At 56.6% G+C, this 24,966-nt stretch overlaps 11 protein-coding genes across 11 annotated transcripts; 4 read left to right on the forward strand and 7 right to left on the reverse strand.

Annotated features, from left to right (window-relative positions):
• Positions 1-111: 111 nt before the first annotated feature.
• On the reverse strand, positions 112-822 carry CkaCkLH20_09687 (RecQ mediated genome instability protein Rmi1; the record flags this gene model as incomplete). The annotated part of the gene is made up of 1 exon (XM_038892402.1): positions 112-822. The coding sequence occupies one exon, from the start codon at positions 820-822 to the stop codon at positions 112-114; it is 711 nt and encodes a 236-aa protein (XP_038742285.1).
• Positions 823-1,255: 433 nt separating this feature from the next.
• Positions 1,256-2,267, forward strand: CkaCkLH20_09688 (uncharacterized protein; the record flags this gene model as incomplete). The annotated part of the gene is made up of 2 exons (XM_038892403.1): positions 1,256-1,771; positions 1,857-2,267. The coding sequence occupies 2 exons, from the start codon at positions 1,256-1,258 to the stop codon at positions 2,265-2,267; spliced, it is 927 nt and encodes a 308-aa protein (XP_038742286.1).
• Positions 2,268-2,545: 278 nt separating this feature from the next.
• CkaCkLH20_09689 (uncharacterized protein) lies at positions 2,546-3,577 on the reverse strand (the record flags this gene model as incomplete). Its single annotated transcript, XM_038892404.1, has 3 exons — positions 2,546-3,216; positions 3,270-3,445; positions 3,510-3,577. 3 exons carry the CDS (start codon positions 3,575-3,577, stop codon positions 2,546-2,548), a joined length of 915 nt encoding a protein of 304 aa, XP_038742287.1.
• A 2,988-nt stretch (positions 3,578-6,565) lies between these two features.
• On the forward strand, positions 6,566-8,068 carry CkaCkLH20_09690 (uncharacterized protein; the record flags this gene model as incomplete). The annotated part of the gene is made up of 1 exon (XM_038892405.1): positions 6,566-8,068. One exon carries the CDS (start codon positions 6,566-6,568, stop codon positions 8,066-8,068), a length of 1,503 nt encoding a protein of 500 aa, XP_038742288.1.
• A 1,476-nt stretch (positions 8,069-9,544) lies between these two features.
• On the forward strand, positions 9,545-10,052 carry CkaCkLH20_09691 (BolA-like protein; the record flags this gene model as incomplete). Its single annotated transcript, XM_038892406.1, has 2 exons — positions 9,545-9,632; positions 9,811-10,052. The coding sequence occupies 2 exons, from the start codon at positions 9,545-9,547 to the stop codon at positions 10,050-10,052; spliced, it is 330 nt and encodes a 109-aa protein (XP_038742289.1).
• Positions 10,053-10,394: 342 nt separating this feature from the next.
• Positions 10,395-12,769, reverse strand: CkaCkLH20_09692 (ap-1 adaptor complex subunit; the record flags this gene model as incomplete). The annotated part of the gene is made up of 3 exons (XM_038892407.1): positions 10,395-11,225; positions 11,274-12,480; positions 12,540-12,769. 3 exons carry the CDS (start codon positions 12,767-12,769, stop codon positions 10,395-10,397), a joined length of 2,268 nt encoding a protein of 755 aa, XP_038742290.1.
• A 2,344-nt stretch (positions 12,770-15,113) lies between these two features.
• Positions 15,114-15,846, reverse strand: CkaCkLH20_09693 (cupin domain-containing protein; the record flags this gene model as incomplete). The annotated part of the gene is made up of 3 exons (XM_038892408.1): positions 15,114-15,475; positions 15,539-15,596; positions 15,682-15,846. 3 exons carry the CDS (start codon positions 15,844-15,846, stop codon positions 15,114-15,116), a joined length of 585 nt encoding a protein of 194 aa, XP_038742291.1.
• Positions 15,847-16,211: 365 nt separating this feature from the next.
• CkaCkLH20_09694 (DNA ligase) lies at positions 16,212-18,837 on the reverse strand (the record flags this gene model as incomplete). Its single annotated transcript, XM_038892409.1, has 2 exons — positions 16,212-17,792; positions 17,842-18,837. The coding sequence occupies 2 exons, from the start codon at positions 18,835-18,837 to the stop codon at positions 16,212-16,214; spliced, it is 2,577 nt and encodes an 858-aa protein (XP_038742292.1).
• A 549-nt stretch (positions 18,838-19,386) lies between these two features.
• On the forward strand, positions 19,387-20,384 carry CkaCkLH20_09695 (eukaryotic translation initiation factor 3 subunit; the record flags this gene model as incomplete). The annotated part of the gene is made up of 2 exons (XM_038892410.1): positions 19,387-19,553; positions 19,850-20,384. The coding sequence occupies 2 exons, from the start codon at positions 19,387-19,389 to the stop codon at positions 20,382-20,384; spliced, it is 702 nt and encodes a 233-aa protein (XP_038742293.1).
• Positions 20,385-20,647: 263 nt separating this feature from the next.
• Positions 20,648-22,030, reverse strand: CkaCkLH20_09696 (uncharacterized protein; the record flags this gene model as incomplete). Its single annotated transcript, XM_038892411.1, has 2 exons — positions 20,648-21,826; positions 21,914-22,030. 2 exons carry the CDS (start codon positions 22,028-22,030, stop codon positions 20,648-20,650), a joined length of 1,296 nt encoding a protein of 431 aa, XP_038742294.1.
• Positions 22,031-22,329: 299 nt separating this feature from the next.
• CkaCkLH20_09697 (t-complex protein 1 subunit zeta) lies at positions 22,330-24,229 on the reverse strand (the record flags this gene model as incomplete). Its single annotated transcript, XM_038892412.1, has 6 exons — positions 22,330-22,568; positions 22,620-23,619; positions 23,675-23,911; positions 23,965-23,986; positions 24,038-24,132; positions 24,188-24,229. 6 exons carry the CDS (start codon positions 24,227-24,229, stop codon positions 22,330-22,332), a joined length of 1,635 nt encoding a protein of 544 aa, XP_038742295.1.
• Positions 24,230-24,966: the final 737 nt, after the last annotated feature.

The raw sequence follows: 24,966 nt of genomic DNA on the forward strand, positions 1-24,966 counted from the left end.
CGGTCCCAGATAGTCGATCAAAAAGAAAAGTTCAGAATTTCATTCTTTTGCCGTGTCCACAGACAGATATGGGTATCACCAAACTCCAAGTAATGCACCACCACGTCTCATCTACGCCCCTTCGCCGCCGATAGCATTCTTCAACCTGGCAATTCTCCCCTCCACCCAAGCCTTCTGCCACGCGTCGATCTTCCCACCCAGCATCACACACCTCTCGGGCTCAAGCAGCACCGTGCCTCGCGCAAGCACCGTCCCAGCCTTGAGAACAATCTTCTCCCCAGCACTCGTCTTCCCGATCCCGATCTTCTCGACCCGCCTCAGCTCTATTGCATACACCTTCTGCCCCTTGCAATCCTGCAGCACAAGCCGATGGGTCGCGTTCTTGCGCTGCTGCGCCTGCGGCTGCGCCCGCCCGGACGTCCCCTCGTCGACGTTATCGTGCACGTTGTCGTCCTCGGCGGGCGCGACCCTGATGACCCTGCGCCCCGTCGTCTGCTCCCCGCGCGCTATGGCCTCGAGCTCCTCGACCTGCTCCCACCGCGAGAGCGTCAGGTTCTCGACGTCGAGGACCTGGCAGGGCACGTCGTGGGCGAGCGCCGTCTCGGGGGTCGACGCGTTCGGGGCGGGGAGCGTCGCGGTGGCCGGGTCGAGGAGGCCCGGGGTCGTGAGGTCCGAGGCGAGGAGGCGGGCTTTGGCAGTCGCGATGAGGGAGGGGAGGGGAGGGGTCGGGACGCGCGAGGTTAGGGTCGTGGTCCAGGGGATCGATGGCGCGGGGAAAGATTGGGATGACAGCGCGTCGCGGATGCGTGTGGTGACGTCCATCTTTTATGTTGCTTGCGAAGGGAGTTCACATCTTGATGTGGATGGGTTATGGGAGAAATCAGCTTCAAGCTGCAGATTTTGGATGGGAATAGCTTCAGCGGGGTAGCTATCTCGACAACCTTGGAACCTGGAAGGTACCCCGAATTTTTGGGCCGTGGGGTCCCTCCCCACTGTAGATCCCCGAAATTAGCACCCCCAGTCTGCATCAAACTAGCGCAGCCTCGCCGTAGAGCTGACGTTCAGGGGCTTCCCCACAGGAGCTCTACCGGCCTATGGCGTGCATCCCCGTCATCCTTCGACACAGCCTTGTCACCTCGAACCGTCCATCTTCACGAGGAACGCCAACAAGCCCCCGAAACCGCTCAATCGGTTCCCAACCACCACGATACAATCTCCGTCGAACCACGAACACGACCCAACCCCCCCGCACACAATGTCAACAATCGCATCCCCTCGCGAACCACCCGCCCTAACGCGGCGCGTCTCAGCCCAACCGCACACCCCAACGTCCTCAGCCCGGCCCTCCCTCGAAGCCCCTCGCTCCCTCGCCAGCTCTCCGAACCCGGGCTCCTCCGCAGCCTTCAACGCCCCCGCTTCAGGTCCCGGCGGCGCGCCGGCACCGTCCAAACGCGCCAACCGCGCCGCCCTGCGTGAGTACTACAACCTCAAGAAGGCCGGAGGGACGCCGTCTCTGGAAGTCACCCCCGACGACGCCTCGGAACGCGGCGGCGTCGCGGAGCACTCTGAAGTTCCCCCCAGCGAGCTCGACAACCCGTCCTTCGACGCCGAGGCGTACGTACGCAAAGCGCTGGCGGAGAATACCCTGGACGAGCTGCTGCGGGTGTACACGCGCGTGCTGGGGGAGATACGGGCGCTCGATGCGGAGAAGAAGGCGCTGGTGTACGATAACTACTCCAAGCTCATCTCCGCGACGGAAACTATTCGAAAGGTGAGGAAATTATATTCTCTTCTTCTTCTGCTGCTCTCGACCCGCCGGTTCATGGATTTGGTTGCTAAGACGTACGGTTACATAGATGCGTGCCAACATGGACCCCCTGAACCCGATGGCTTCGACGCTCGACCCTGCGATTGCGGGTATCTACGCGCAGGCCAGCTCGATCCGCGACGCACTGCGTCAGAATGTCGCACCGCCCGATTCGAAGGAGAGACAAGACCAGGCAGCCGCGGCTAGGAGGCGAAGAACGAGGGAGCTTGCTAAGGAGGTGCTGGGAACGCCACAGAAGCTGAGAAAGTTGGTGAAGGAAGGAAAGATTGCGGAAGCTAGGAAGACGTGGGAGATGCCGCGGCGGTTGTTGGAAGTCTGGAGGGAGAAGGGGCTGGGCGGGAAGGATGTGACGGAGTGTCTGGAGGAGGGAGATGCGGCATTGAGGGGCGGGACGGGGGAAAGTAGTATACGGACGTCGAAGGATAGTGGCAGGTCATGAGAGTTTTATGTCTGCTGGGAATTGCTATTTCGGGGCATAGCGACGGTGCAATGGCGTTTGGATGACTGGATTCGTTGCGGGGCAGAAGTCTGTTGAACAATCAGAAAAGCTGGACGACACAGTTCAAAAGATTTCCGACTAACAATTCCGCCACACACATGTAAAAATTTGCATCTCGTGCTTGAGTACATGGATCAACGCCTCAGAATCTCTTCACTTTTGTATAAGCCTCCCGCCTCATTTTGTCATGACCATACACCAACCCGTTCCGCAACCCCTCAAAGCTCCCTAACATCGATAATGTCAAAGGGGTCACGATCGGCCTCGCTGACCAGGACCTGCACCCCCGCCTCCTTCTGCTTCAGCTCTCCCTCCAACAACGGCTTCATCACTTCCTTCAAGTACCCCCTCTCCGAGTTGCTGTGGAAGACGGTGATGACAGTCTTCCCCTCCTGCACCGCCTTCAAGGCATTATGGTGGCTCATCTCACCGGTGACGATCACGTCCGCCTTGGCGCCCTTGACAACATCCCACCCGCTGCCGGCGCACACCGCCACAGCATCCACGCGCGCCGTCGAGACCCTCGCGGGATCCGGGCTCGCGACCATGACGTGGCGCATGTCGACGCGCTCGGCCACGCGACGAATGATGGCCTTGAGCGACTCGGGCTGACGGAAGGTGCAGAGCAGACCGTACCCGGAGCCCTCGAAGCCGGGGGGTGCGGCGGCGAGCGGGGTGATGACGGCGCGCTCGGTGGGGGTCGCGGAGGAGGAGGAGGCGGGGCCGCCGGAGACGATGTCGCCGAGCCAGGCGTTCAGGCCGTTGGGGGCCGCGTCGATGGCGGTGTGGGGGCAGTAGACTGCGATGCCGTGGGCGGCGAGGCGGAGGAGGGTGGCTTGTTGCGGGTCGTTTGTGGTGATTGACTTGAGGCCGGAGAAGATGAAGGGGTCTGTTGGGATTAGTGAGACGGGATTCGGGAGATGGGTTGCGGTGGAGACGCACGGTAGCTCACGATGACGCTGGCGTTCTTCTGGATGGCCTCGTCGGCGACGGCGTAGGTGAGGTCGTTCGTGAGCAGGACGACGGGGTTCTTGGGCTGCCGGGATTCCGGGGTCTCGATGTTACCGAGGAGGAGGCCGACGTTGTCCCAGCGCCTGTCGGCCAGCTCTTCCGGGTAGCTGCGAGATCGTTCGTCAGTGAGTGGCCGCTTATGAGGGGGTGGTTTGGGGTAGGGGGGCTGACTGCTTCTTCATGGCGTCCACGACCGAGCTGGTGAAGCTGGGGGAAGAGTAGTTATTGCTGGCCGCCATTTTGAGGGGTGTGTGGTGTTGTTGGAAATTCGTGATGGTGGTGAAGTGAGCTTTAGGACCGGGTGACTTTGGAGTCGTTCTGAGGAAATGAGATGAAGGTGTGAGTGCAGCCCCGCAAGCTCGTCGACTTATATGTGCTGATGTCCTCAACAACTTGGCGTTCATGAGGGGGAGTTTTTTTGCTGGGAACTGTGAGCATAATTAGAATTGAAAAACTTTTGAAGGAACACATACTTTTCAAACCCCTTCAGGCTTGGCTCTCAATTCAGCTTCGATTTCTTGATCGAGATGTTCTGATGCTTCACTGAGGATGAAGAAGGCAAGATCAGTGGAAGAATGTCCCTTGTAAATGCATATTATTTCGTCTCGGAAGTTAGGTAAGTGAGGAACAGCCATGCATTTTAGTCAGTCACTGCAGTGACGTAAGCCCCGCGACGATGCATGCCTCCACTTTATGCGTCATCCCTCCACCACGGAATTGAATCTCGACTTTCCTTCTGTTGTTAACAGGCAGACCCAGATGACACCCATTCCCAGGAGAGTCGACCATCACAACATGAGGCGGAATGCTATAACGACCACGACGAGGACAATGAAAAAACAACAAAGATGACCGCTCTAAGCTGACTGGCTGCACTCTACCTACCTATCCATAGATCTCATGACGACTGACCCCTCTCGCAGCAGGTTCCGCGAAGCGACCTCCACTTCACAGTTTTCCGCCTCCACAGTCTTGCGTTGACATGGTTCGTTGAGGCCGCACCTTCGCAATAAATACATATCCGATATGGTGTAGTGGCCAACATGATGCCCTCTCATCCATGATGCGAGGTTAGGCATAGCCCCGAGTTCGATTCTCGGTTTCGGAAGAATTCTTTTTTTGCTTCTTTTTCTTTCCTCGCTGGAGTTCCCTTAACGCCGTGGATGGAGGTCACGCAATGAATGCATGTTGCCTGCCTTTCAGAGTTTCGTCCTGTCGCTGAAGTATCTGGCAAACCTTACTCGCGACAAGATGAACACGCGGGACCGCATCGGGGAAAAGGATTCACGGGCATACTTGCAACCACCTCGTCCATCTCTCAGTGTCTTTCTCGTCCTCTCTCAGCTTCACATAGGTGCAGTAGGGTCTCTCCGATATATTATTAATCAGAGAAATGAAGCCTTCGTCGCTCAGAAGCCATCGGGAAAACTCAACATAATCAATCGCATTCGAAGTCGGCGTGATCGGGCTTTCCGGTACTTGGTGATTTCCGTGGGCAAGCACGTCGGAGCCGGTGGTGGCGACCTTGACGGAATCGTCAAGGTGTTGCTCTGGTTGGTCCCGATGTCGGCTATGGCTTGCTGTTGACCCTGCTGGTAAGCCCAGCGGTGTCGCCGGATATTCCATCTGCTGCGGAAGCGTTGGTACCGGCGAAGGCAGCCTTCACGACGGAGCTATGCCAGCAGCGATGCTGCCTTCTCCAGTGCTGTTTGTATCCATATCGATGACGTTGAGGCCGGTGATGTCGGCGACGCTGATGTCGTCCCCATCATGTTATCAGTGCAGTGGGTCGGTGCTACCTGGCGTACTGTTTAATACAGTTGAGTGTTGAAGTAAGGTATTCTGGAAAATTCAAACGCTCGCCGGCGATCTTGAGATGGTTTGCCATGTCACCTAGGCTGAGAGGGAAGCTACGATCAACCATTACGGTCTCCCCCTGGTTTCGTCCCAATGCCAGCCATAATCAGAGACCTTTTTTTGTACTCCGACAACCTGCCGATGATTACGTCTACCTCGCTTCACCAAAGAATTCTCCTTCACGTCACGCGCCACTTGCATGTCGGTATCGAGCACAACATCGTCGAGCCGCGTAGGTGATACATTCCTCATCATGCTTGATGGGAATACCGATCTGAAGACCGGCAGCACTACCACTCATGAGCCACTTTGTCTTCAGCCCACTGAGAGAGATGGTCGTTGTGGAACACCAGTTGGCACTGGACAAGGGCGCCAAGTAGCCGTTCCCACATGCGCAGTACTCGACTTTCGCAAGGCTAGACAACATAACAGGAATCTGGAGACCACGCCGCGTCAACATCTACACCAGCATGAAGAGAAGACTTACGAATCTCTGGCAGCAAAACCGGGATGTTGGAGACCACATCAATATCCAGTCCAAAGTGACTGCCCCATGAATATCCGGTATCGCAAGTGGAACCTTGACAGCTTCCTGTCATTTTAAGAAATAAGGTAGTCAACAGTTGAAGAAAGGCAAAGCGCGGAGTGATTGGGAAGCAGAAATCAAGGTAGAGTGTTTCTTTCCCCTTTCTCTAATACATTTCCTTTCCAGAGCGCTAGCTAGATGTAATGGATTCTATCTACTGGTTCCCGATGGACTTCCCGAATTAGAAAATGAAGCTGTTTTTGATATGTGGTCCAAATCCATGACGACCATGTGCTGTGTGAAGAGCCCTTGGGACTTGCGGGAACAAAGTTTGGAGAAGCCAAGGACTCATGCATGTATCGAGGTACTTCAGATAAAAAATTGCTTGCCACTCGATACCCTACATGACAAGAACTTTCCTTGTCCATGGTTTAGTCGCTGCTGGGACCATCACCAGAGAGTCATTCTAGGCGGATCATTCTGCAGGCCATCTTCTACGCCATAGCCTTTGGCTTTGCTGCGCTGGGGTTTTTGTTCCGGGTGGTTGACTTTCCTCTATAACCTTTCAGCCAGCCGGGTTTATCCACACCTCACCATACTTTGCCAGCCATGGATCTCTGCCATTTCCATCAACACGAGTGGGCATCCATCTCCGTTTGCTGCAACTGAAAAGATATACGGGGTAGCCCTGTCCCCTTCACATCTGGAACACCTTAAGAGCACCCATCATCGCCCATCTCATTGTCATTCTCATCGCGGCTATCACTAATCCACCCATCACCAACGCAGCTATCGCGCCGTCAACGTGCTCATCATCAACGATTCCCACGCTGCCCATCAATCACTGATTCCAACACTATCCCCGTTCCGCTCTCCTCTGGAGTACTCGACCGCCATGTCCGCCCCTAACATCACTGTGCAAGAGCAGTACAAACCTGGAACGACATGCAAGATTTGGCCATACACGCCCACCAAACCCCACGGCACTTCGGCGTACCCTCGCAACCCTCTTCCGCCTGATCTTCCGGCGGGCCAGGTCCGTGGCTGGACCGAGTCCCAAGAAGCCGAGCGCCATCATGCCATGCTTCGAATCACCAGCACCGTCGCTGTCGGCGACAACCGGACATCCCAAGTCTTCTGCTGCACTATCATCTCATCCCCGGCCGAAGATCACCAGCTCTCTCGTAACGGAGAGCCCATCACCACCACGCTCGCCGCCGAGGTCTTTGATCCCAACTTCTACCCCAGCGGCCTCGGTGCGCCCTACAACAACCGAGAGCGGGCCGATGGAACGACTGCTCGGGTCGCCGCAGTCTTCGAGCATCTCGTCAACGCTGGGTGGGCTGGTCCGCCGCACGCCATGCCCCGCTACTACGGCTGCTGGGTGATGCGCCCGCAGACCTTGAGCCCCGAGGGCCACGAAGCCGTCAGATACGTCACTCTCGTGCTGCGCGAGTACATCCTTGGCCGCTCCATCGAGTCCCTTTGCGACCGCGATGAATACAACTGCCTCGTTCCGAAGGAGAAGCACCGACAGCACTTCCACCTGTCCAAGGAGCCCGGTAAGGGAATTGTCCGCCTGAAGCTCAAGAAGAATACTCGCTTCAACGTCTTCAAGCAAGCTCTTCACGGCCATGTTCAACACCTACACCTGGGCTTCAAGCACGGCGTCTTCGAGCCCGGCAATGTCTTTCTCACCATGTATGATGGCGAAACCGATAAGGACTTGGAGGAACCTCGAGCTGTTCTGATTGGTGGCTATGATCTGGTTCAGATCTGGTCCCTGACCAAGGCAGCCAAGGGCCCTCTGGGCGACCGGCAGATAATTCAGTACCTGAAATATCCACCTCACCCAGCGGAACGGTTTGGCCCCAAGGGCGTAGACGCTTTCGTAGGCTGGTGTCCCTCCGATCCGGTCAAATTTCGCAACTGGGAGACGGAATACCGAGAATGGATGGTTCGCCCCTCCGTGTTCGGTCCTTTGGAAGAAGCTGAGTATGTGGAAAGAGAGCTGGGAGGAGAGGATGTGGAGTGGCCGCACCCATACCCCAAGTTCTCCATCTTCAAGACCCTCTACGACAGACGACGGGACATCGGAGCCGATCAAAAGAGGAGGCACGAAAGTTACAAGGAGGAGGAATCGCGGCAGCAGCAACGGTTAGCGCTGGAGCAGGAAGCGGAACAGGTGCGGCAGCGGATAGCGCAGCGGGCTCATCGGCAACGCCACCATGCCGTCACGCGGAATCGGAGACAGCAGCAAGATCGGGAGTTGCAAGAGACCGAGGACCTCTACCGGCGTTTGGCAGAGATCGAAGCACGCCACGGATCCATGTCCCCTCAACCTTAGGTACAATCGGATCCCCCCTCGAAGCCTGCCTTTATGTACCACGTGCGACATCCCCAGGCATGCCCGCGCAATCCTTCAGATGGGCCCAGCTGCCTCTTCTGCCGGGTGTACTCGGTTCCACGTTTCTCAACTGTCGACTATCCAACCCATCCTGCCCAGCAGGAGAGCTGAGTGGTTGAGGTAGACAGAGCAAGCAAGTTGGGAACTTCGGTGTGGAGAGACTTGGACTCGGTGGTTTGGTGTAAGTGGTTTGGTGGTAAATTCATCGTCAAGAAAGAGGCAGACCTCAAGGTCTTCCTTCCCCGCCCTAGCCCGTCGCCTGTGCCCGGTCATCGTCGCGGTCGCAGCAGTCAGCACTCCCTGCCTTCTCCAGTGCGAGAAACTCATGCCGCTGGGGGAGGAGGCCGATTGCCCCTTCACATCGACACTCGAATGGCCTCTACGACTCGCAGCCCTTTTGGTGGCTCCCACGCCCCTTCATTGCCCTATGTTTTCAACAGTCCTCGACAGTCCGGCAACCGACCCAAATCTGGCTCAACAGGAGAACATACGTCCTAAGTCTGAGTGGGAGGATGATAAGTAAGAATGGAAATGAGATTGGTAGTGGTGGTTTCGTATAGTAGTTAGATATTGTTTTTGGGTGATGGTGGTTAGATAGTAGTGATTTGGCGTGAATGGCTCGGTGCAGGTTGTCGAGGAGGTACACAGATAGAATCCGAAAACCCGGCGTAGTTTAGGCTCTCAGCAACACCTTTGCAAGGCTCAATCAACTTCATTCTGCGCCACAAACCCGCCCTTGGCTTTTCAACGGTATCGCGATAAACCTCCAGGCCGCGATGCAGCGGTCGGTGACGTGACGCCCGTTTCTGCATGCTGACCGAAGCGAGGATCGCCGCACACGGATCCGCGCGACCACCGCGTTCAACCTTCCGTGCATCGTGAGATTCTAGGCCGTCGCGGGTTCCAAAAGGGGCCCTGAAGGACCAGCCACGGCGGCGGCAGAGCCCCGTCTCCGTCTCGTTCATCGGTGTCGGACACTCAGCCACGCCTCCGCGATCCTGACAACGCCCGGGCGAGACCTGACGGGAGTGTCAAGCCACTGAACCGCGCGGCCAGCAGACGGTATAACGAGCCATCAAAGAACGATTCGAGTCTGGAGAGTAACACCTCGGTATGAATCTGATACACGGCGATGGGCAACAACAACACCAGCAAGCTAACCCCAGCCAACGATGCAAATGGTGTCGACGGGGATGCACACAGCGGAACCCGATGACGGAACCGCCCCCGACAGAGGTGGGGCCAGGCTCCGTGCACCCCTCCCCGCAGGGTCCCCACCATCTAATCAATCTAATCACCGAAAACGCCCAAGCACCTCTGATTTTCGACAACTTTCCTTATCGCGACCTGACCAACCCGCTTGACCTTACCAAACCACGACCTCCCCGACGGAAACACAGAAGACGGACGATCACAATGGCAGACCAAATAACGGAGTCCTCCCTCAAGGACGCCCTCACTCAGCGCCTGCAGGCCGTCCACGTCGAGGTGACAGACATGTCCGGTACGTGAATCGCAACATTCCTCCCACCCCCGCCTCCGATCCCATCGTCCGTCCCCCCCCACGTCATACCTACCTCTCCCCCCGGCCGCCGGATCACCAAAGCCCCGCGAACACCCATCCGCGCGCGGTGCACAACTCGGACCTTCTTCCGAACCGGCTGACCATTCCCTCGATCCAGGCGGCTGCGGCCAATCCTTCACGTCGTTAATCGTCTCGCCCGCCTTCGAGAAGCAGACCTCCCTCAAGCGCCACCGCCTCGTCAACGCCGCGCTCAAGGACGAGATCGCGCGCATCCACGCCTGGAGCGCAAAGTGCCAGACCCCGGCCGAGTGGGAGCGCGACACCGCCGCCACCGGCCGCACCGACGGGCCACCCCTGGACGGGACGGTAGGCGGACGGGTCGAGGGCGTGGCCCAGTGAGAGAGACGAGGGAGAGGGAGAGAGAGCAGCGAGGAGGAATATCATACCCCAGTGGGCTTACGAGACGAAAGAGCACGGCATGTGACGACGCGGCATGAGGTTCGGACACGGTTAGGGCAGGCATAATTCACGATCTTGCAGGGTGCGCGATAGGGTGTTCTGGGCCGAGGTACCCCCCCGCGATTTCCCAGTATATACGTTTGGTTCGCGAGGGACGGGTGTGGAAAAAGGAAGCAGGCTTTTCGTGGCCTCGTTCTTGTCATATATCAACCTATTTGAAATTGCTGTGCCCACAACAGCATACCTGGACTCCTGATGCAAGCAGTCGCATTCGTCACAGGTCTAGAACAAACCCAGCAAGTCCTCGTTCGTCTTCTTTCCGTTGCCTTCACTAGGTTGTGCCTGCGCGGGTTGGGTCTGGTTTAATTGCATGGCCGCCGGAAGGGGCTGGCTAGAACCCGTGTTCCCGAAGTCCAGCCCGGAGAAACCATTCATCAAGTCGTTCATACCGCTGCCGCCAGCGGCTCCGGGGCTCATCGGGTTGGCAGCGGCTTGCTGCTGTTGCTGGGGTGGCGGAGCGTCGAACAAGCCCATCATGTCGGCCATTGCGCTAGAAGAAGCACCGCCCGAGGGGCTGGCGACTCTGTCCGGGGTGTTGACGTTGCTGTTCTGTTCGGCCGATGCAGGCGCAGCGCCGTCGAAGTCGATGTCGAGCAAGTTTTCGATATTGTTTTGTGACGGGGGGTTGCCGTTGGCGGCAGCTGCAGCCGCCACGGAAGCCGCGATAGGGTTTTCGGCAGCCTCTTGCCGTTGCTCCCGGATAGCCGCACGTTGGATTTCGTCGGCCCCGAAGCGACCCTTGCCGACGAAGGATTCCGGCGGCTTGTGGTACACCGAGGCGAGAGTGGAAAGCTCTGCAAGTAGTTGCTCCAGCAGAGCGGGTGGGAGGCTGGTCATTGTTGTGGAGATGGCGGGCTTTTGTGAGAGAATGATGTTCTTGGCGACGTCCAAGTCGCCCGACAACAGGCGCCAGTAGACGTAAGCTCTATCGCGAATATCGGGGTTGTCGTTATCTGTTGTCGCTGACTGAAGAACCTTCTGCACCAGTCCTTGCGTGTTGCTCGGCTTCTTCAAGAAAAGCTTGACGACTGCTGTCAGAATTTGAAGTTGTGTCTGTCTTGGTTAGCCCTGCGACTTCGTCCGCGGGAGAAGGTTACAAACCTGCGTGAATTCCTCCATGAAGCCATCCACAAAGCTCTCCAGAATCTCATCCGCGTTGTTGATCTTCTCCGCGTACTCTCCTACAATCCAAATGAGCGAGCCTCTTGCGGTGGGCTCGTCAAGCTCGTCGATGTGTTTGCACAGTGTGGGGATGACACCCTCATACCCAGGGTACTTTCGTAGAATGTCCTTGATGACTACGACGACCTCCTGGACAACGTAGTTGACCTTGGTGGCGATCAGATCCAGCAGGGCATTAACACACTTCTGGCTGGCGCTCTCGATCTTAATGGCGACCTGACCAATCGCCTTGACTGCGCGCTTGACAAAGTCCATGTCGACTTCGAGAGCATACTCCTTCAATTCTGCGAGCAACTGATCAAAGTTCTTGTCGTTCGCTATCCGGACCATGATCTCGAGCTTCTGAAGCTTGACATAGGGGGGATCGTTATATTTGCAGAAAAACACGCGCAGCTCCTTGCTGAGGATGTCGGGCTTGGCCTGGAGGAGAAGGTCGATATTTCGGAGCGCGACGTACTGTACTTCGGGGGCGGAGGCCACAAGTGTGACCAGCGGGGGCGCCATCTTCTTGAGATACGACCGCACCAGCTCCGGGTTGATGGCCTTCATGTGGATGAAGACAACCTTGACAGCCGCCAGGACGACACTTGGGTTGACGTGCTGGAACTGCGGTGCTACCCTCTCGCAGATATGCTCAGACTCCTTCACGTCCACAGCAGGGTAATCGGCCAGGGTGGTGAGAATCGTCACACGTCCCCATTCCGTGCACTCGTTCAGCGCCATCAGTAGTTTCTTCAACGTTGCCGGCGTCACCACAAGAGCTCGTGTCTCGGGCGCGGTTTCGGTGATCTCCGAGAGGGCCTGCACCGAGTTCGCAACGACCATGGGGTTCGGGTCACCAATCAGTTCCTGCAGGGACTCCAGGAAGCCGTTTTCTATACACATTGTCGGGTTCAGGTCGAAAAGCTTGGCCACGCAAATGGCAGCCGTCTTGCGAACGTAGGGGGACTCGTCTCGTAGCGTCTTGCGTAAGGGCTCTTCCATGTAATCCACCATCTTGTCGACTCTGATGCATCCCATCGTTCGGATCGCTAGCGCACGAATAAGGGGGTTTGGGTCTTCGGAGTCCTGTACGAAAGTGTTGACGGCAAGAATACAGAGGTCGGGATGCGACTTTGCGTAGTTCCTTCAGACTCGTCAGCACCTCAACTGGGGCGCGGCACTTGCTTTTCGCCAGAGACTCACATCAGGTATAGGTATACGAGCTTCTTCTGGTCCAGATCTCCCGTCGCGATGTTTTTCAGAACATCGGGGAACAGAGCCGAGACGTCCTTGCCCAACGTCATCGCCATGATGGTCTTTTGAATCGACTCCTTGCGCTCATACGCATACTGAGAGACAAGTCCCGCTCGCAGCTCGAAGGTCTCTCCCTTCCTCGGGACGGCAAAGGCCCCACGGATGCGATTGACCGCCATGGTGTTTGATGTATTACTCGGCGTCGAGGGGCTCGATAGCTACGGCCTTTTCGGTAGACGGTGAACTCGCGTCAGGAACGGATCAGGGGTTTGGGGGGAGACGGCCAGTCCTATCAGGAGCTGGACAAGCTCATCCAATGCGATACGGCTGGTGATGTGGCGGCAATAGGCTTGGTGTTTTTTTTATCGTCGATGTTTGGGAGAGATGCAGCGAGCGCACCCCGTCGGAATTCGCCAAGAGGATGAGGTGGTCGAAGGAGTACCTGCCAGTTGAATGCCCCCCTAACCTTAACGTAATTCCAGCCTGGCCAGCCTGGCAATGCCTGGTTGAGGCAAGCCCAAATTCGCTTAGTGAATGGACATTGCCCCACTTCAGCTGCATGCATGTATCGGGTCACTCGTCGTCGGAGATACCAAGGTACATAGCCATCTTAGTCTTTGACATCAGCCAGTATTACCTCTCTTCATCTTCGACATACTTTTTGGTGCAAAATTGTCAAACTCATTGTCGCGAACGTAGCGTAGGGCAATTATTCCTAATAGTTGATTCGGTTCCCTCATTCTGAAGTGCATGAGACCAAAACCACTCCCTCCTACTTGAACGACGTAAACAACCAGGATCACCATGGTAAGCCATTACCGTTGAAGCTCACAGCCTTCAATACTGACAACCGACGTCGCCAAGGCAACATTACCAAACCTGCGCCGTTTGTTTATCGAGGCCAGATCAGATGACGAAGAGCGAGAAGTTTCTAGGAAGGCAGTGAGTTGGTCCGAGGTTGCATCTTACTTCATCCGACTGATGATGTGTTTACAGTTCTACAACGCAGTACTCTTCATGGGCTCAGTAGCAATCTTCAGCTTGATTGCCCAGAGGATGAATGCGACCAAGTGAGAAAGATCTGAGCTGGAAAACAAGCTCAATCAATCGCGGTACCAAGACTCTTGGCACAGACGATTACACCAGGCATGCGCAGACGTAGCAGGCCCCAGACCGCCAACGGAACGGCGGACGGCGAGTTCGAACTGCGGATCAGATCAACCGAGTAATGACACCAAGACGGCTACCTGAGGTCATCGATCTCGCCATCCTCGCTTCATCCGAACACCGATGTCACGGGATCTTCCACCTTGCTGCCATCCATCCCCCTGCGCCCTATGACGAGTACCGGGTTCGCGTCGACCTCGAAGGTGAATCAGCAATCGGGAAATGACTCCAAACCCGTTCTCTCTCTCAAGCGCCTCGGAGTTCTTTTGGCAAGAGAAGCGCGAACCGGGAATGGGGGAAGGGAAGGATAATCTAAACCTGTTAAGAAGCCGGCAGTCTGTCGTATCACGCCAGCTTGGGGTTTTAGTCGTTCTGGGGATAAAGAGAACTGCGGCGGACTGCAGAGTAAGTGCTCTCAGTAGAAATAATGATCAGTAAAATGGAAGGTGCACATCTGAAAGTTCTGTGATCCTGCGCCCAGCCCAGACGCCAGTCTAACCGGACCTCCGCTCAACGAGGAGAGTGTTTGTCTGGAAACGCCCCTGATCGGATCCGTATCGCTTGTACGCTCCCAAGCCAACAGGACAGACAGAAAGAGACAAGACCAGGAACAATTCGAATAAATGTTGTCAGAATGAGGGACTCGCTCGTCTGGGGTTCCAGTCCTACACCGCTCTAGAGAAATGTCACCATCGTCTGCAGCACAAAAAAACAAAAAGCAAAACAGCATGATCTCCACCTCAAGCGAAATTGTATAGCTTCCAATCCATTTTCAAAACCGGGAGAAGAAGAAGAAGAGCAAAATAAAGACAACAGTAGTCAAACGACGCAAAAAACAGAACGGGGGATCTGTTCAACGCGCTGCTATAGCGCGCCACCTCGAGTTATTACACAAGATACTAGAGACTCGAATTTGGGTGGTACTTATAGGGCCTCTAGGCTGCGTATGACGCTTTTCACCAACTCGGCCAACTGACCTTGCGGACGGGCTATCGCTGTTGAACTTGTGGTGAGAGCGCTGCCTTTTTTTAGGGGCATATACCTTTGAACGTGGAAGTTGGGAAGGAGCGCGGGTTGGGTGGGCGTTTGACGATGGGATTGTGCCTCGGATTGGCCCAGCCCAGACTAAATCACATACTTCGTGGCTAGGCACTCTGTATAAAATTGTGTTCATGAGGAACTGGAACCTACTTGTATTACGTACGGTTGCGAATTACTCTAAACCGAAAGAGCAAGCAAACGAAGTTAACATACCTTCCCGTGGTTGTCCAGTACAGACGAGCATTTATATTATTACAGAAAAGCATTTGTACCGATCCAAAAGCATATGCACGAAACTGAACGAAGAAGCACCGATTAAACCGCAGAAACACCCCTCGATGTCTTCCATATCGTCACCAACGGCCCGCCAAGCCCATACACGGGATCATGCCGCGGCACACCAACACCCGCAACCTCCTCGACGAGGCCACCCTTCTCCTCGAATGACTTCTTGCCCAGCTCGTACCGCCAGTCTGGCGATCCTTCGGGGTACACGCCGACGTAACGGTACTCGTCCTCCTCCCCGGCCGCCGACTCATCCTCGGGGACAGAGGCATGCGACACCCCGGCGGGGACGACGACGACGTCGCCGGCCCGTACTTGGCATCTTACACCAGTCCCGGGCGCGTCGGAACTGCCCTCGCCAAAGACCAGTTCCGAGCGGCCTTGGAAGATACCTGGTTTTATGGGACTTGTCAGTCGGGGAAACTTGGTCACTTCTCTGGGTTGTGAGGACGAACCGTAGCATTCATGTGTGTTTGGGTGAAAATGCTGCAACTTGATGGTACCCCATGTACCCTGGCATACAAATCGCAATCAGCACATCTCTCATTTCGTACGAAGTTGCGACCAAGATCGAAAACAAAGTGAACAAACAACTCACCTTCTTCACCCACCCGTTGCTCTGCAGTCTCTCCGAAACCCCATCCTCATCCAAACCCCCCAGAACGCCTCGGTATACCAACACGGGAAGATCGCTGTTCGGACAGTACGCCGTTCGCTTCACCAGGTACGTCTCCGGCGGCGTCTGTTCTTCGTCCACGGCCATAGTGGAAATCGGCTGAGGTGGGATGAGGGGTGTGCTCCGAGGAACGGGTAGCGGCATCTCAGCTCTCACTAAAGGGGGACGGCGCGATCTCTCGTCACGTTTCATCACCCAGCCGTATCCGGGTATCGGAAGTAGTCAAGAGAGCCCCATGCGGCAAGCCATTTATGCCAGTCCTCACCCGCCTCATCGGTAATGCCAAGCACTCTCCAGCAAGTGAGGACGGCCGCATGCCCCAATTTATCTCCGAGTTCTCGCAGATCACAACGTCGGCTCCGAGGAAGGTGGTGCCGAATCAGGTCTCGTACATGTCTACTCTTGGATGGTATCTCGCAACGACACAAACGCACCAATCCGCTTCTCATACCTCACTCCTCAACCTCATCACCAGCAACCTCCTTCGCGGGCGCCTTGGCCTCCTGCTTCCTCCACAGCCCGGCGAGGAACTCATTCGTACTCGCCTCATCGAGCCCCTTATCCTCGCGCTTCTTCAAAAACCTCGGAAATCGCAGGCTCAACCCGCGCTCCTCGCTCACCAGCCCGATGGCCGCCGTGTACGTCGGGCTCAGCGTCACGTCCGCGAACGCCATCTCCCACACCTCCTGCGGCTCGAACCACACGTCGGGCTCGGGGCCGGAGTACTCCACGAAGGCGGGCTTCCGGGCGCGCGTGTTCTTCCGCTCGCCCGTGTCCTCGCCGTCGTCGTAGAACTCCCTGTTGGCCTTGTAGAAGGCGTCGGTGAAGCCCGACATGCACTTGCAGACCACCTCGAGGGAACCCGTGTCCTCGTTGCGTACGGCCATGAGGATGGGCGACCACCACTTCGCCTTGCGGCCCTGTCCGTGCCAGCCCGCCACGGGGATCATGTCGAGGGTGTCGAAGCTCGAGCTGTAGTCCTTCTTGACCTTGAGCCAGGAGTCGAGGCGTTTGTCGGGTTCGTATGTTGCGAGGAGGGGTTTGCGGCGGCCTTTCTTTTTAGGGGCTTCTTCGTCCTTATTGGCTTTTCCTCTTTTTGTTTTCGACGGTGTTTTTGGCTCTTCGACGGTTTCTCCATCGGCCTCGGTCGTGTCGTCGCCTTGGTATGGTATGTCTGTCAGGTTGTCGAGGATCTTGACCATGATGCCTTCGCATTTGATGTCTGTAGCTTGCTTGAAAAAGTCCAACACGGCGTCCGAGTCTTGCGACGTTGCGTCAAGATTCTTGACCCAGGTAAATTGGTGAGGCACCTCGATGAACATGGACCGTAGCAGCTCCCTCCTCTCTCGGAACGGTCTATCCAATAACGGCTGCCCGTTCAGGAACATCAGGTCAAACGCGAACATGCAGACGTCTACCTGAATGCTTCCAATGGCCACGTCTTTCCTCGCGCGGTTGGTCAGAGTTTGGAAGTTTTTCAGCTCTCCAGACTCTCTGTCCACCGCGACGACCTCACCCTCCATGATGAAGCTGTCCACGCCTTCAGCACGAATCTTTGGCATCAAGGCGACCAGGTCCGGATATTTGTCCGTCATGAGCTCCAGATGCCTCGAGAAGATGGTAACTTTGCCTTTTTCGTCGCAGTGGATCTGCGCACGTTGGCCGTCGTACTTGAACTCGCAGGCAAAGTCTCTGCCCTGAAGCTTGGTAAGCATCTCAGAGAGGTCCCTTGTGATGCTGCCCAGCATGGGTCTGAGGGGTATGTGCAAAGTGAGGCCGCAACGGAGGAGGAGTTCATCGCAGACGCCAATCTCCAACAATACCGGGACAAGGTCGTTGTAGTTGGGCCGTCGGGCGAAGCATGCCTTGACGACTTCTTCGGCTTTGCTCCACACCTCGGCCAGCTCATCCTTCTTGAGCTTCTGCAGGTCTTTCGTAGACCGTAAGGGAAACTCGGCCCCTGCAGGACGCGACAATAGAAATGCTCGAGAGAGAGCAATCAGCATGGTCGTTTTCACAGCACCAATGCGCAGCTGCGATAAGCGTCAGTAGTTGTATGTGTGACAGGAAAGAGTGACTTACATGTTGGCAAAGCGTCCGTACAATGTACCTGCTTTCCTCGCCACCTCTGGCATCCTGAAGTAACCGATCAACGATCCTCTGCTTGGCTTCGCCGCTGCCCTGGCCTTGACTGTTCGCGATCTTCACTAAAGACTGGTAGACAGCCTGGATGGTCAACGGCTTGGGCTTGCGCAAGGTGAAACTTTGCTTCTTCTTCGCTTCGAAAGCCACATCACCCGCGTCGCCGTGCTTATCGTAGATCGCCTTGAGAGCACGAGAATCCAACCCGCAAACCTGCTTGAGCGCCTTCGATATCGCTGACCCACCGAGACCAAGTTCCAAGGAGATGTAAGGAGGTGATATTGCGTTAGTCGCAAGCCAGACGGCCGGGAGCAGACTCTCCGGATCGGCGTCGATTAGGACCCTGATGCAGTTGACCAGTGTGTCCACGATCTTGATTCGACTCTGCGTGCCGTTCACCAGGACGAAACATCTTGTCAGAAATGCGTACGAGGCATGACCCCCTTCTGAAGCCCACTGCTCTTGGAGCAGAGGCACGAATTCTGACGGGTCAAACGTCAATGGGCTTTGGTCCAGTGGTATCGTCGATGAAGCGGTGTCTTCGGCGTTGGCTACGGATGACAGTGACAGGGTGTTCTTCTTGGGTGCTTGCGGAAGGACAACTGTTGGTTTTGGCGGGTCAACTGGAACGGAAGCTTCCTGGGGCGCCGTCTCGTTCTCGGGCTCTGGACATGGCGTTGAGGCTGCTCTCTCATTCTGCACTTCGGCATCCCACTCGGCCTGGAGTTTCCTCGCAAGCTCCTCATCCGTCAGTTCCGAATGTCCGTTGTTGGCCGCATCAGCGCCCGCCGTGTTATCGAGTGGCTCTTTTGGCGTGTCCTTTGGCGTTAAACTGCCATTCTGCCTCTGCTTGGAGAAAAAGTACTCCAATCCCCTCGAGGGTACTGCGGATGAAGACTGGTCGTTGAGCTTCCTCTTTTTGGACGGGCTGGGCATTGCGGCGAGATCAACGGAGCAAAATAAAAACCGCAACCATGCTAAAACGGGGAAAGAACGAAGGACGTGACGCAGATAAGATTCGGATTCAAGTGAGTGAAATTCTAGAACAAAGTCACATCATCTCGGAGTTGTTCCTATTCACTACTAGGTAACTAACGATCTTACCCCTGCAGGCCGTCTCAGTCAATGACGCCGGTTGCACCAGAAAACAAGGGTCCAAGCTCCCAATCCAGCTGCTTAGTCAGCATCGTCTTGTTTTGACTTCGGTTGACAGCTCGGCCACACCTTTCCCCTATCCCCGAAGGCTAAACCCGATTTGTCAAGCGACACTTTAACACACAAACTTTGAGAAATCTGGTGGTCGCCAAAGTGCGCGCGGTCCGCAGAGGCAGAGAACCACCTCAGCAAAAATACACCAGCCCCACCAAAGCGGTTTTCTCTCGTGAAGCCCCCCCTCCACGAACGAACGAACGAACCTCGAATCCGACCTACACCACACACCCCCGTGATACCCCCCGCCCACCACAGCACAACCATCCAGCAGCCATGTTGAACGGCGAAGATCCGCCCGAGCGGCCCGAATACATTGTCAACATCATCAATGGCCTCGAGCGTTACAACCCCGAGGCCGTCGTCCACCTCGAGGGCTACCTGGCCGAGCAGTGCGAGCAGAAGTACTGCGACTGCAACGCCAACCGCACACTCCTGAAGCTGTGAGTCCTCGCCCTTCACCACTCGTCGCGCCGTCATCACCTCCTTTCGACGTCGACTCCTCTTCATATCCTTGGCCCCCGTCTCGTTGGTCTTGCGCCGGTTCTACATGATGACCATCAACGTTTCCTATTACCTGACCTGCGCCGGTTTGTTCCGTCATGAACTACCGACCGCAACTGAAGTCAAACCGTGGTGATACCTGAACATAAAATCCGGAAATACTATCTCTCACATAGCACGCGCGCCCTCTCGAGCAGATACGCTGACAAGTTTCTTCTCTCTTCCCCCAAAACAGGTACCAGCTCAACCCCGACCGCATCAAGGACGAGATCGTCACCAACATCCTCGTCAAGGCCATGACCCAGTTCCCCTCCCCTCAGTTCAGCCTGGCCCTGCACCTGATCAACGCCTCCGCCGCCGCCCAGGGCGAGCTCCACGAGGCCGTCACCAAGCTGCGCACCCTCAACAGCCAGCTCGAGGGCGCCCAGTACGCCCGCTTCTGGAACACCATCGACGGCGACGACCTCTGCGCAGACCTCATCGCCGACATCTCCGGCTTCGAGGACCTCATCCGCGCCAACATCGCCGGCCAGGTCTCCCAGGCATTCCGCGAGGTTTCCCTCTCCCAGCTCGAGTCCTGGCTCGGCCTGAGCTCCGACGCCACCGCCAAGTTCGCCTCCGAGGTCGCCGGCTGGACCGTCGGCGACAACGGCGTCGTCTCCATCCCCCGCAACGCAGAGAACGAGGCCAAGAAGGCCGAGATCAGGGAGGACGTCAGCGTCGACATGTTCTCGAGGGTTCTCCGGAGATCATGGGAGGAGACTGCTTGAAGAGAGGTAGAATGAAAAAGGAGACGTGGAGGGCGAGAGGATGGACATCAGGGGAGACGATCCCCCTGGCTGCTTGACGGCTCCGTTCATGGAGTTCAGGGCTGGAAGAGAAAGCATGGCGGCAAAATTACCGGCGTTCAATGTGACCTTTGGAATTGGGAGCCATAGAGGATATTCCCGAATATGAGACATGCCACAAAATATTTTGAGATGTCATACAAACAAGTTCATCATTCCACGTGTCTTGCATACTTTTGTCTAACCTACTCCGGACGAGATTCCACGCCCGACACTCCACGCTTCGCAAGTTCCTCCCACTGAACACCGCACCACTCCTCAAGATACCCGTCCGCGCCAACCTCGACCCCCCTCTGCTGACAATCCGCCTCGCAAACCCCCACGATAATCGTGCCCCAGTCCATGCCCTCCAGGGACAGCTCCTCCGCCTCGAGCTCCGTGATCGCGTGCGGCGTCATCTGCACCTCGAACACCCTGCCCGCGCCGCAGTTCCCGCACCGCGGCAGCCGGCCCCCGGACGCCGCGAGCGCCCGCCCGACGGCGTCCGCCTTGGAGTACAGCAGCGGCGCGCCCCCGAACTCGTACCGGATCGCCTGCTCCGGGTTCTGCGCCATGCGGTCCGCGAACTTCTGGAACACGGCGTCCATGGACGACTCGAACACGTCCTTGGTGTCGGCCGACCCGCCCGCGCCGCCGGGCCCGTCCGCGTCGACCTCCATCCGCGCGTTCTGCGGCACGGCGGCCGGTTCCGGGTCCAGCGTCTCGTACTCGGCGTCCGCGAGGTAAGAGACCGGGTACGGCTTGGGGGAGGAGGAGGAGGAGGTCTCGGGCCAGGGTTCCGGGAGAGGCGGCGGGCCGGAGGGGGTTTGAGGGTTGTTTAGGGAGAGGGTTTCCGCGAAGGTCTTGGGGAGGGCTTCCGCGGCTGCGTCTGTGTCTGTCTTTGTGGTCGTTTCGGGCTCCGGGGTCTCCTTCTTCTCGGCGGGTTTCGAGAAGGGGTTTGAGGACGGCGCGGCGGTGCTGAAGGGGCTGCTTGAGGATCCCGTGCTGAAAGGGTTCGAGTTGCTCGAGAAGGGGTTTGCGGAGGAGCCAGAGCCGCCGCCGAAGAGGGCGCTGCCTAGGCCTGGGCCGTCGTTCTTGGGTTTCTCCTCCTCGTCCTTCTTCTTCTCCTCCTTTGGCGCGGGAGCCTTTTTTGTGCTGACTGCAGGTGCGTCATTGGATATCCTAACTCCTCTAAGGGCGCGGATGCTGCCCTGCTTGCGCCGGCAGGTCGGCCTGCGGCAGGCGAAGACGTAGAGGCGGCGTTCGTGGCCGGGGAACTTTTCGGGGAGTTCGCCGTTGAGCTGAAGGAGCTGGACCATAATGTCGTCACAGACCTTGCAGCGGGCGAGAGCTGCGGAGGGCGGTTGCTCGGGGTTCAGCCAGTCCTTTAGAGTTGCGAATTCGCAGTCAGTTCGACGAGCGCTTTCTGGCGGGGTACGCGAAGGAAGCTGTTTTGCGCGGTAAGTACTTACGGGTCGGCCGCCGAGACGGCTAATTGTGTCGTCGTCGGCATCCTTAGTGGCGTAGCCGAGGAGCACATTGGTTTCGGTGAACTCCTCTTGAGAGGAATCGCTATCGTAGTCTGCCATGCTGTTTGCGTGTGCCGTGCAACTGCTGGGTTGGGCCGTCGAACGTGGGGTCAAGATTTTTTGGCACTTCAAAATATTCGATGCGGGGCTTATCTTATCGCACTTGGCGAGGGGTCAAGACAACAACCACCGCTCATGTCACTACAAGCTAAAGCATCAATGAGACAGGATTGAGCGCATCCACTCGGCATTTTTCTTCGTAAATGGATATCATTCCAATTCTCAGCTTATGACAGGTCTAAGCGCAACGCCCTTTTGTCTACCATGCCAGTAGTTTACAATGAAATCCGGTGAACTCATTATGCCTCAGGTCCGTCCATACCAGGTCCCGGGCCGCCTTGTCTGCCCATCTGTCTCGCCTTCAGCAGCTCGTCGCAGAGCAGCAGGTTGGATGCAATGCTGGAGCTAGAGGCGATGCAGTTTCTCAACACCCTGAAGGAGTCGAAGATACCCTCCAGCTCGGGGTCCATCGGCTCACCCGTCGCGAGGTCCAAACCCACAACGTTGCCGTCGGCATGCTCGTCTTGCAGAGCAGCGACTGTCCAATGTCAGCTTTGCATCAGTGATATGAGAAGAGAATCAAACTTACGGGCATCCTGGATGTCGAGACCGGCGTTGGCAGCCAGGGTCTTGGGAATAATGAGGAGGGCGTCGGCGAAAGCCTCAACACCCCACTTTGCCTTACCCTTCACCGTCTTGGCAAAGGCGTCGCTCTTCAGGTGCGCAGCACATGCCACCTGGAAGGCGCCAGCGCCGGGAACAACACTCTTGTCGACAATCATGTTGTAGACACTGCGGAGACCGTCGCGGACAGCATCGGTAACCTGGGTGATGGTGTGTGCGTTGGGGCCCTTGATGAGAAGGGTAACGGACTTGGGGTCCTTGACCTCCTCAATGAAGGTGTACTTCTCCTCGCCCAAGGTCTGCTCGTAGACAAGGCCGGCCCAGCCCAGAACGTCGGGCGTCAAGTCGTCGACGCTGTTCTGTGCGATACCACCGCAGATGAGCTGCAGTCTCTCCATGTTCCTCCTCTTTGCGCGGCGCAGGGCAAGAATGCCGTTCTTGGCCAGGACGTCCAGAGACAGAGGGTCAATACCCTTCTGGTTGACGATGACAAAGCTCTTGCTGGGGTCGTTGCCACAAACCTCCTTCTTCAGCTCGACGATCTTCTTCAGCTTGGCATCGACGAATCTGCGCTCACTCTCCACCAACTTGTCCCTCTGCTCCGCGCTGGAGTAGAAGAAACCGGAGTTGATCTCGGTCTTCTCATACTCCAAGCTCACGTTCATCGTCAGGATGTAGGCGTTCTCGAGGCGCTTCGGCATGTCGGGGTGGCGGGCGCCGTGATCCAGAGCCAGACCCTTGATGAGCTGGGTGTCGGAGGCAGTACGGTGCTGCATCTTCATGATCTCAACCATGTGCAAATCGGGCTTGGCGGGAGCCTGGTAGATGGCGAGCACGGCATCGACGATATCGGGAGTAAGCTTGGCCGCAAGGCTGGAGTTGAGCTTCGTGGACAGCGATGTGCGGGCGACGGAGAGGAGCAGCTCGCGGTCGACCTCCTTGGAAAGCTTGAAGCTATCGAGGAACTAAAACCAGTCAATTCATCATCTTCGAGTGCATTTTCCTCCGCTTGTGACGCACCTTAAGAGCCTCGACCTTGGCAATCTCGAAACCATCGGTGATAATTCTGGGGTGCAAGCCTTCCGAGATATATCTGTCCGCCTGTTTGAGAAGCTCGCCAATCAACAAAACAGCCGACGTCGTTCCATCGCCGCAGATGTCGTCCTGGGCGGTCGCAGCTCGCGCGATCATGACGGCGGTGGGATTCTGTATTTGCATCTCTCTGAGGAGGACGTTTCCGTCTTTTGTCAACTTGATCTGTTCGGGGCGCATCAGCAGCGGTCCAGGGGAAGAGGGGCGGTATGTCGCACTTGACCGGAACCGTCAACAAGCCTGCGGTATATTAGCAACTATCTCCAAGAAGCGGGCATTCGAAAGTCGTACATCTTGATGGTGCCCAGAGGGCCGAGGTTGGACTTGAGGACATCTTGGAGGCCTTCACCGGCGCTGATGTTGACCTTCAGGGCCTCACCCCGCCGCTACTTCAATGATTAGCAACACACACCGGGACGGCAGAAAAAAAGGTAGGCGCACCCTGGATTCGGCCTTGGGGTTGAGCAGTTGGGCCGCAGACATGTTCGCTGGAGGTCGTCGAGGGGATCGTGAGGGGGGTATCGGTCGGTGAGGTTATTGGATTAGCGACCAGGCGTGGAGTGTTCTCGAGGTCAACCTGGCCGGGGAGCTTCAGATGCGGGACTGTGGTGGTGACTTTTTTTCTGCCTTGAGGTGGCAGGCGGTCAGCCACGGTGGAAGGTGCTGGCTCGGTGCCTGAGTGATGGCTGACACCATTAGAGGATATAGCTGTTTAGATGCATGCATAAAGATCGTTCTTCGCTGTATGCATCGAACGGGGCGACACCTTCTCCATGGTCTGTGCGTCTCTAGCGGCTGACGGCTGCTGCACGGCAGGCGGGTGCAGGGACTTTGGGGGTCTCTGGGGACCACCTGAAATGAAACCTCCACTGGATGACAGAACCGCCGCTTTATGGGAGGATGTTCCAGCTGTGCTGAGACTCTGGGAAGACGAGTTGAGCTTCATAGGAAGCTACCTTATACTAATTTTCTACATCCTTGTTCCTCCTTAAAACTGTCTGTGGTGATTGATCTCAAGAGAAATCTAAAATTGACTTGTATCCGATTGATGGAAGACTGAAAAGGAGTCAAGTCTTCCCCTGAGCTTCACCCTGGTCCAGGAGGGTGCAAAGCCACGCAGTGATACGACAGACTCCAATAAAGCGGCGGTTTGTTTACTCACCCTGAGTTTAATTCATTTGGGGACCTCCCGGGGACATGAATTACGAATCTTATTCATG

Source organism: Colletotrichum karsti (assembly GCF_011947395.1).
Source record: "Colletotrichum karsti strain CkLH20 chromosome Unknown Scaffold35, whole genome shotgun sequence".
NCBI lineage: Eukaryota > Fungi > Ascomycota > Sordariomycetes > Glomerellales > Glomerellaceae > Colletotrichum > Colletotrichum karsti.